A 10,240-nucleotide genomic window follows, 5' to 3' on the forward strand; every position below is an offset into this window, starting at 1 on the left:
TTATCCGTCTATCTGTTCAGATGTTTATGCACAGTTCTATCTTTAGGAATGTTTATTTATCTAATATTTTATCTATCTATATGACTATGCAATATATATATATATATATTTCCTCTATTTCACACTGGTAATACTCACAAACCTCTACAGGGAAACAGTCAGACACACACACGTCAGGCGCCCCTCCCGCCCGTCTTACCTGGTCGTCACTCATAGTTTGGAGTAAATTACACGTGTGTGATTATATTTTCAGGCGAGTCTTTGAGGGAGTGGTTTCTAATTTTCTTTTACTGCTGACACATATATGAAGTACTATTCTCGTCGTGTCGTAAGCGTTAATTATGTCTGGTTATCACTACTTCTCTGTCTCCTAAATCATGTTTCGTTCTTAATGGGGTCAAATTATTGTCTAAATATTGTACGAATTAAATAGTTTCATGTAATTATTTTTTTGTTGAAGAATTATTTTTGGTGACTAATTTATTATGATCCATGAATCGTAATGTTCATACATGTACAGTGAACAACACCAAAATTCCTGCACCTTTATGATGTTATGCAATATGACACACCGGACCAAGCATTCTGAACAACATGGTGTTCGTACGGGTTTTATAATGTATTCTTGCTAATTACTCTGTATTAACTATACGTGATTTACAGAATACATCGTATAGGTTACAAAATCTGACGTACCAACCTTACCAAATGAACATGGCCTCAGTGAGTGATCGTTGAGAAGACCGACAGACCCAGGCGAGCAGAAAACATTTTTGTTGACTGTACAGTTGCTGCCAAAATTCCCTCGACATCTGATAGTATCTGTCATGTTATGGGATATTTTGTATGTGATAGCTTAGTAGCTAGTGAACGTTGTTCAATGAATTCATATATTATAACGAAATATGAAAAATCAATATGTATTCCAAAAATAAGACTTTACCAAAAATACAAACCTGAGTGTTTGGTGTGCCTGACCGTTTATCTGATGTAATAATAGTGAGTTAGTAGATGATGGCTGGTTAACAGATATTACCTCACTTTACGTTGATGCTCTTCTCATTATTAATTTACGACGTCGAGTTTGGGATTCAGACATACTAATTAACTCTCCATTAAGTAATTAGTAATTTATTTCAATTCATGAATACATAGATTCATACACAGTAATTCGCTTTCCATTAAGTTATAAAGAAATGTGTTTGTATTTAGAACGGACTTGGTAGTCAGCGATCAATGTGAGTTTAGTTATGGTTGGGTTATAGGTTAGGTTAGGTTACGTTAGGTTACGTTACGTTATGTTAGGCAGTAAGCAGGTGCAGCCTTCCATGTACTATATGTAATTAAGTGATCAAAACAACCATCTCCAGGTCTATTGCTTCCCGGGTTGTTTACACATTCCAGCTCTGACTTGCATCACTTTATAACAACACCAATAGTTAACAACACGACACAGCAGCTCTTCAACACACTAATATTTCCTCATCTCTCCTGTGTTTAGGCTCGATAAACTGTGAGATCACGCCACTATACCTGCACTTCACTTCATTAAAAAAAAATTAATAATTATAGTGATTTAGCCAATGAAGACAATGAAATCCATAGTAACATTTTAATCAGTCAGAACGAACCAATTCAGCCTTGATTACTATATTTTAGAACGTGCTATAAACAGGAACCAAAAAAATCAGACTTTTTCCTATTGATTCTTAAATGCAGTTCATTGCACATCCTAAAATATACAGTAGTAATTATTTAGGGTTCTTGAATAAAAAGGACACTGGATAATTAATTCTTACCTTGCATTTGCTGGTAATAAATGTGTGTTTGTTAGTCAATAAGTCCGTATAATGAATGAAGAGAGTGTGATCATATTGTGACACTTCCTTACAGACGCCAAGACGGGAGGGTTACCGGAAAAGACGGTCGCCTTGCAGATGAATGACCAAAACTCCACAGCTAACGAGTCTGACCTCAAGGTGGGTGACTGTTGAGGCTCTCAGTGTAGGGCTGTGTGACTGAGTGTTGTGTGCACGGTGGCCTGAGTGTATACCAGTGTTTATGTCTGAGTGTCAAGAGTGTTATTTGATAGATAAGATGACATCTAAAGGAATATATGTGGATGTACAGCAGCGATATAGACATTTTTTACACAGATTTATTGGAGAGACGATGTTAAGCAGGAGAATAAAACAAACAGGTCATCTTAGTGTTGCCATATGGACGGTATACACACGAATGATGAGTCTAACAGAATACAGAACTGTTGATGCGTCAGGGGAGGGTCCTGGACTGAGGCTACACGACATAACGAAATAAATAAATCTTAATCTTAGTCGATAATGACAGAGAATTATTGAATGGAGTTTTAACGACCGTCCTCACCACCAACAGGTTGAACTGGACCAGAGGACTGGCTCCTCCATGAGTAACAAGGAGGGCGAGCTGGAGGGATGGGGGGAGAAGGAGGGGGAGCACCCGGCTACCCCCACCTACATGGCCTCCACCAACTCCTACCTGTACCCAGAAACCTTCACCGGCATCCCTCTTAAAATTGTAAGTAGTTCCTGTTTGAGTCTCGAGTTTCTGTTGCTCGTGGGAAAAATACTAGAATTAGTTGTGATTTTCTGTTAGTGTTGGTTAACGTGGATGTCTTTGAGATTATCGCAATATAGATATAATTAAAGTGTATTTTAAGTAGTCTTTTACATCCATGAATGGATTTGTCTGGATATATGTGTGGTAATATTCCTAACTGAATGTTGGTAATACAGTCAGTTCTCCTCCCACAGAATGGTCACCTCACCAGTAACGGAGGCGGGCTGTCTTATGGCAACTACGCTGATCACTCGACAGTGGCCACGGGCCAACAACAACAACAACAACAACAACAACAGCAGCAACAACAACAACAGCAACAACAACAACAGCCTTCTTCTCCCTCGGGGGGTTACGTCATGGGTGGAAATGTCAGCAGCGCGGGAGGCGTGGGGAGTTACACACATACGCCCCCGGGCATCGTCACCTCCAGCCAGCACTCCCTCTATCCTGGCTACGGGGACTACGACGGGGGACACGATGCCCCTGACGGAGTGCATGGCTTCTCTCCTGGCTACAACAACGGCTTCGCCAATCACAACTTCAAGACCTCGTCTGGGTCACTGCCGCTGTCACTACACGTCAACTCCAGAGGGAACGGGTCGGTAGCGGGTAACGCCACCTCCACCATCCCCAGACTAGGGATACCTGTCGACCCCAGTCAGTATATCGTGCCGCCCAGGACCCAAGTCATGCAAGGTGCTCTGGCCACACACGTCTGATCCTCGGCGACCCAGCACCGCCCTACGTATTGTTATAATTATTGATAGCGTAAACCTCTGATGGAAACCCTACATAAAAGACATGCAGTGTGGAAGCTTAAAACATAGAGCTAATGTGTTGATAACGTCCTTATGTGTTGTATATATGAGGTTAAAAAAACAGATGAAGCATTGTATCTGCAAGCTGTGTAGTCATGTTTTTTTTTATGTATATGTCAAGTAAAAAGCAGCATCTACACCACGTTATCACAGGTGGGTGGTGGTGGGTGGCGCTGCAAGGCGACACACACCACACACACCTCTGCGAGCCTTCCCCTGCAAGATCAACATCAGAGGCGTGTTCCTACCGTGGTGCAATAGTCGTAAGATTAAGTTGATGTAACAAAATGTAAAAGGTTTTCTAGAGTTTATGAAAACTGCTGTTCTCTTTTCTCCACAAACTTTATACAGTCGTTAAACTTGACAGAAGAAACTCGTCAAATCCTAAAGTGATATTTTTCATGTATAAAAAAAAAACATTATATGTGGCCCAGAAATCTTACTTTATATCATAATGATGATGTTGAAAATATTTTTTAATTCAGGTAGTGTAAATCCTCCTTCTCGTGCATCTGTTACGATATAGCTCTAGTGTTTGTGGTGGTTCATCTTATATTCTGTCAACCATTTCCCTTTCACGCCCAGTATTATTGGACTATGCGTCTCTCGTGCTTGGCTACACGTGGAGAGATAGTATAGGAAAATAAAACTATTAAGAGAGATTACGAGTTGGTGGAGTTGACAGTCTTGGAGACTCTGGTTGGGAGAAAAAGAGAGCCAGGAAATACAAGAGTAGTCCTTGTAAGCTACGAGAATAAGGATGATAATTGTAAAGCCAATACATTTCCAATACGTGATTACATTGGGGACTGAAGTACCATAGGAATGTGTTTTATACGACCCCTTTTTAGTATTCAAGTGAGTGGGATCAGCTTAGTGTATATAGAGAATAAGAGCGAAGGTTGTGCGTGTCGTGGGCTGCAGTGTAGCCAACTATAATGAAGAAAAACCTGTTGTTCGTTACCCTGAAAACTGTTTACATTTTTATTATATTATAGAATGTTAATAAAGGCTCAGGGATATGAAAGGTAATCATCAAAGTTAAATTTTACTCGTCATATTTTCTATGTAAAACAAAATGAGGTCATTACGTTTATCATGTCGGAAGAAAAATGTAAGAGAAGCAGAAGATGCCTGCTAAGATGTCCATTTTTTTCCATTAATTCCTTCAAAAGAGTAACACATAAAATCGTAAGTAAAACAGTCCAAAAAAGAGAGAATAAGAGGATTTTCTCTGAGGGTATAAATGAGTCCGTGAGCTGTTGCTTCCCTGTGCGGTGCGTCACTCCTGCGTGTTGTTGTTGTTGTTGTTGTTGCCATTTTTGTAAACAGTTCCTTCAGCCGAGGGACGCGAGTAAACTATTATAGTCTGTATGAAATATAATCTTATTCTGGTGTCTTACAGCTCGGTGTCGCGCGGGCCGGGTTAGGTAAAGCCTGTGGCTGACTTTTAGCGGTTTTAACATAATGTCTATATAGGGAACTCACCATACACGACGGCGTGCTTCAGCGTTATATTTTGATATGCTTGGTGTGTGTGTGTGTGTGCGTGTGTGTGTGTGTGTGCGTATATCTGTGGTTATCATACAGATACGTAGAACAGCTGCTGGCGTAGTAGCGTTTCAAGACGACTAAAACACTGAAAGTTGACCAAAGAAAGTCTTAACATATCTTTAAAACAGATGATTCATAAGATGTTTGTATCTTGATTCCTAAAAAAACAAAAAACACTCGATTTCCTGGAAAGATTTTCGGCATGACTGATATAACACATTTTTATTACATATAAATATATATAAATATATATATACATACATACATACATATAGTACCTCAGTGTAATTTTTCTTCCTCTTTTTGGATGTGATTTATCGCCAGTAACACTTATATATATAAATATATATATAAAACCTCTGGATAATATTTTTTAAAGAGACTAGAATATCCATCTCCGAATTTTCTAAGCTTATTTTTATTCCTCCAGAAACTCTTGCGTTCTGAATGGATTGATGTGCGTCTCATCCATGTGCTAACAATCAATCCTCAATCCCCATCCCCCAGTCTTCCTGATTGTTACCATTAGCCCATCAGAGCGTTGGTGTGTACAGATTGTTTACTTAGATGATCTGACCGTGTGTAGAGAGAGTGAGTTTGGCTGGAGATAGAGAACTCTTACATCAGCTGATCTCCGACTTTGGGTTTTAGGGAAAAAGTCTTCTGTATGATATTTTGAGGTAAACACAGTATTTATAGGATGATGAATAGACAGATAATGTTGTATTGTGTAGCCATTAATGGTGTTCTCAAAAGGGAAGAAATTATACCAACAGTACATTCTATCTTCTAAATTTATTCCTACGTGGAGTTGTGTGCATATTCTTTTTTCGATGGAATAGACTTGCACAACATTTGGTTTTAATCTTTAATATAATCAGACTGAAAATATTGACAATATTTAACCTTGGATGGAAAAAATAAAGAAAGACAATAAATATTTGTTAAGGAAATAGCGGGATGAAATTTGTCGTTAAATATATAGAGAAGTACTTATGACTAAAATTCTATTGGTCTTGCGGCCTATGGTGGCAGGTAATGCATTTCGTAGACTTTACTGTGTGTGCATGCTGTTGCTGACGGCATAGCCTTGCCATGTATATAGTGTATGTAGGGAGGTCTTGCATGTGTCATATCACTTGTTCATTTTCATGTTCATCACATATCTGTGTACATATCAAAATATTTGTAATTTTTTGTACATATGCTTACAGTTGTAATAAATATTTTTCTACATAAATTCCCCCGTATTTTATTGTTCATTCGTGTGGGGTGTGAGAGAGGGTTGTGAGGTGTGAGGGGGTGATGGTTATGAGGTGTGAGGGTTATCAGGTGTGAGGGTTGTGAGGTGTAAGGGTTGTAAAGTGTGAGGGTTGTGGGGTGTGAGGGCTGTGGAGTGTGGTGATGTGGCAGGATAATGGAAGGCAGGAGAACGTGATATCATTCAGCCAAATAAATAAAGTTCCAAGAAAGCCGAACTGTCAACAAAGGATGTGCCTGTTTTTTTTCATTCTTGGTGTAATTAAAATACACACGGTGGAGTGGTCAGGGAAAGACTAGCGCGTTCCCCTCCCTCCCTCCCTCCCTCCTTACTTCCCTCCCTCCCTCCTGTGATACAGAATATTAGAAAAACGAAATGCCCAAATATTGTGGAATTGGACGAAAACAGAACAAATATAAGCAACGAATTATGATTATGAGATAATTAAGTTACTTGTCTCTCTATTTAATATGACAACAAGTAATAAGTAAAGAAAGTGTAAAAACATAATATTGTCAATTAAATATTACTGAATTACACCAATTTATACTGAAACTCATTGACTCGTTGGTGACTTAAGGTGAACGAAGTGAAAAAAAGTGAGTGATGAAACCTTGGTGGGTGTTTACTCAAAAAGATGACTCATCACTTACGGTGGTGCCCCTCTCGTGTCTGCTGTCCTTCTTCCTCTAATAAACTCTGCCGGTCACACTCAACTACTACCTTGAGGCTGTACTACAACATATACGGTACATTTAAATATATCATAAAGCAAACGTCATAAATATCTCAAAAGGGGAACCACCTAGACGGTAGTTTGGGTGCCCAGTTGGTGGTTCATCCTGGCGACTGAAACTGGTGAGGGCAAGCCTGTGTGGGTCAGGTTCGGGTTCAGTCAGTACTTGTGAGGTGTGGTGTGCGTTAACACCTGACGGAGACAGTCAGTACCTGCGAGGGATGCTGTGCGTTAATACCTGACGGAGAGAAGTCAGTATCTGTGAGGTGTTGTAGTGTACCGTTTGTGGCCAGTTGTCAATTCTCTTTAGTTGTCTATTATCTCTTTGTATGGGCACACAAACGTACGTACATGTAGATACCTTCACTCAGGAATGAGGTTGGATAGAAACTCACGATGTGCTTCCTGTATATATTGTGGTACAGTGCAGTACTTAGGAGTGAGTAGGTGAGGAGCTGAGAGAGATGTTGCTGGTCCAGTTGCTGAGTGTAGGATGATCTCCCTGGAATCGAAACGAAAAAATGCTAGTGACAGGGGGGAAGGAGGTTCAGGAGAAGAATAAAGGGAGGATTGAAGTGAATTTTAGGAGGAGAGAACAGATGCAGTGGCTAAACACCGCTTGCGTGAGGGATTATAAGATGGGGGCAGCAGCAACAACCCGGCTGGACGCGGCAGGGAGGCGACAAGACAAGGCCAGGCTAGCGTCAGGTCAAGCGTCAGGTCAGGCGTCAGGTCAGGTCGTCAGGTGCGTGTTGGGTTGGGCAATGGATGTTCAGTGCTTGGTCGGCTTGATTGTGTTTTGGTTTCTTGTGTGGAGGGGATGTCTTGGTCTTCTTAGCTTGATGTCGATTTTCTTCTCTCTCTCCTTCTCTTCTTGCTCTCTTGAATTGTCCATTCGTTTGTGTTTGGGTCTTCTTGTTCGTCTTCCTCGTATTTTAAGTCCTCATAGGTGTGGAAGAATTCAGAGAGGGAGAGGTTGACCACGTGGGCTTCAGCACCACTGGCCGCGTGGGCTTCAGCACCACGGGCCACGTGGTGTTCTTGGTTCTGTGTGGTGGGCTGCTTCTGTTGAGTTTTCTTTTCTTGGTTTTTCTTTACTGCTGGTTTTTTCTTTTCTTGGGAGCGTACAGCAAGGAGGGCCTCTTTGTAGCTCAGTTTTTTCTCAAGACGAGCCTTGGCTACCCTGCATTCCTCCTTCCATCTGGGGCAGGTCCGGTCGGCGGAGGAGTGTGGGCCACCACAGGCAACGCATTTTTTCTCTGTGTTGGGGCAGGCCGTGTAGCGGTGTCCAGGGCTGCCACACATGGAGCAGGTGTCTTCCTGCGCCTCACACTTGTTTACAGTGTGTCCATAGTGCTGGCATTTGTAACACCGTTTCGGTCTGCAGTAGGGCTTGACTGGCATAGTTACCCACGCCAGTTGAGCTTCCTTGGGTAGGGTGGAGTGGTGTCCGATGAGGGCAGTGGTGTCGGACAGCTTCTTCACAACTTGGAGCTGCTGCTCCTTGAGGAGCTCACTCAGCTCTGCTTTGTCCATGTGGGCAATTTCGGCGTGGGAGATTACACCCAGCTTCAAGTTGTCCCACATGAAGGCAAACATTTTAAAAGGAATGCCGTTGATGTCTGGGATCTCCGCGAGTTGAGCGGGCATGCCCATCTCGGCGAAGGTGATCTTGATGTCACCATGGAGCTTTAGGCGTTCTACCTTGGTGACCCCCACGATCCCATTAGCTTCGAAAAACTTCTGGAGAACTAGGAGGTTTAGTTTCTTGGGGCAGGTCGGCGTGTCCGGACGTATCCGCGCCACGTTAACAAACTCGTATCCGTTCATGGTGAGGGAGAGAGAGTGTGTGTGTGATCTCCCTGGGCAGGCGTAGCCGTATTTATACAATTTACCAGGATCAGGATCTGGGCTGCGCGTAGCGAGCGGACCAATCACAGCGGCTCAAGCGTAAGGTGTGAAACGCTCTGATCCTGAACTGGAGGTTGATGGTCGAGACTAGGTCGGCGATCGTACCCCTACGTCCTCTGCATAGACCTAGTCTCTCGGCGTAGCTGGCTGTACGCTGATTGGCTGGTCGGAGTGCGGCCGGAGCTCAGTTGGGAGTTGTAGGGGAGAGTAGCCACTACAATACTCCCCCTCCCCTCCCGGCGCGGCGGGAGGCTGGATGTTGTCCGGGTTGTGTCCCACACATAACACATACCGGGCAGGTGTATGTACGACTCGGCCGCTACGTGTAACAACTCCCTCCAGTGACACAAAACCTGTGGGAGAATTAGGAGGAGAAAGAGGGTTTGGGATTAGAGGAGGTTGTACAAGCAGTGGTTGTTGTGCTCCTGCTGCTGCAGGGGCTGCGTCAGGAGGAGGGTCCATGGCAGGAGCAGGTTCTACGATAGGTGCAGGTTGTATGTCAGGAGGAGGGTCCATGGCAGGAGCAGGTTCTATGTTAGGAGGGAGGTCTAATGCAGGTTCAGGTTCTATGACAGGAGGAGGGTCTATGATAGGTACAGGTTCTATGATAGGTGCAGGTTCTATGTCAGGAGGAGGGTCCATGGCAGGAGCAGGTTCTATGATATGAGGAAGGTCTATGCCAGGAGCAGGTTCTACAGCAGGAACAGGGTTTACTTGAGGGTGAAAAGAGGGTGCCCAGAAATGTCGTGGGCGTGGTGTTGCTGCCGGTGGTAACTGCGGGTAGACTGGTGCAGGCGTAGTTTGTTGATGGTGCTGCTGGACTGGGGGCCCAAAGGGTAAGGTGGCCGGTTTGACTCGGTCTATGCTGACGGTGTCATGTCTGCCATTCCGGATAATCGTCAGGAACTTTGCTGAACGGGTAACCACCTGGAAGGGTCCATCGTAGGGACGTTGTAATGGGTTGCGATGAGCATCACGCCTGACGAAAACATACTCGGCTGTGAGTAGTGCAGGAGGGATGTATTCAGGGCGCCGAGGAGGCTGGCGTGGAGTAGTAGCTCTGAATGCAGAAACTGCTTGTCGTAGCTTTTGGAGTAAGTCGTGACGAGCGGCTGGAGTGGTTTGGTGAGGGTTAGGAGGGAGTGAGAAATCCCCAGGTAGCCGAAGGGGCTCGCCTAGTGTAAGATCTGCTGGGCTACAGTCCATATCCTCCTTGTGTGACGCACGGATGCCGAGGAGCACTAAGGGGAGCGCATCAGTCCAGCTGTAAGGGTCGTGCTGTGCCTTGAGTGCGTCCTTTAGCTGCCGGTGAAAACGCTCTACCATGCCGTTGGCTTGAGGGTGGTATGCTGTAGTGCG

The 10,240-nt window shown here is 43.6% G+C and overlaps 1 protein-coding gene across 1 annotated transcript; it reads left to right on the forward strand.

The window, feature by feature from the left end:
- The first annotated feature begins 131 nt into the window (after nucleotides 1–131).
- On the forward strand, nucleotides 132–6,214 carry LOC121853325 (ras-interacting protein RIP3-like). Its single transcript, XM_042347387.1, has 4 exons — nucleotides 132–756; nucleotides 1,894–1,979; nucleotides 2,395–2,556; nucleotides 2,793–6,214. The coding sequence occupies exons 2-4, from the start codon at nucleotides 1,938–1,940 to the stop codon at nucleotides 3,318–3,320; spliced, it is 732 nt and encodes a 243-aa protein (XP_042203321.1). The 5' UTR covers nucleotides 132–756; nucleotides 1,894–1,937; the 3' UTR covers nucleotides 3,321–6,214.
- The last annotated feature ends 4,026 nt before the right edge of the window (nucleotides 6,215–10,240 follow it).

This window comes from Homarus americanus, unplaced genomic scaffold (assembly GCF_018991925.1).
Source record: "Homarus americanus isolate GMGI-L3 unplaced genomic scaffold, GMGI_Hamer_2.0 scaffold39896, whole genome shotgun sequence".
Classification (NCBI taxonomy): Eukaryota; Metazoa; Arthropoda; class Malacostraca; order Decapoda; family Nephropidae; genus Homarus; species Homarus americanus.

Bases quoted from the DNA above. Each gene is read 5' to 3' on its own strand.
- LOC121853325 (XM_042347387.1), top strand. From the start codon at position 1,938: ATGAATGACCAAAACTCCACAGCTAACGAGTCTGACCTCAAG. The intron at 1,980-2,394 runs GTGGGTGACTGT...CACCACCAACAG, and splicing joins CTAACGAGTCTGACCTCAAG to GTTGAACTGGACCAGAGGAC. The intron at 2,557-2,792 runs GTAAGTAGTTCC...CTCCTCCCACAG, and splicing joins CCGGCATCCCTCTTAAAATT to AATGGTCACCTCACCAGTAA.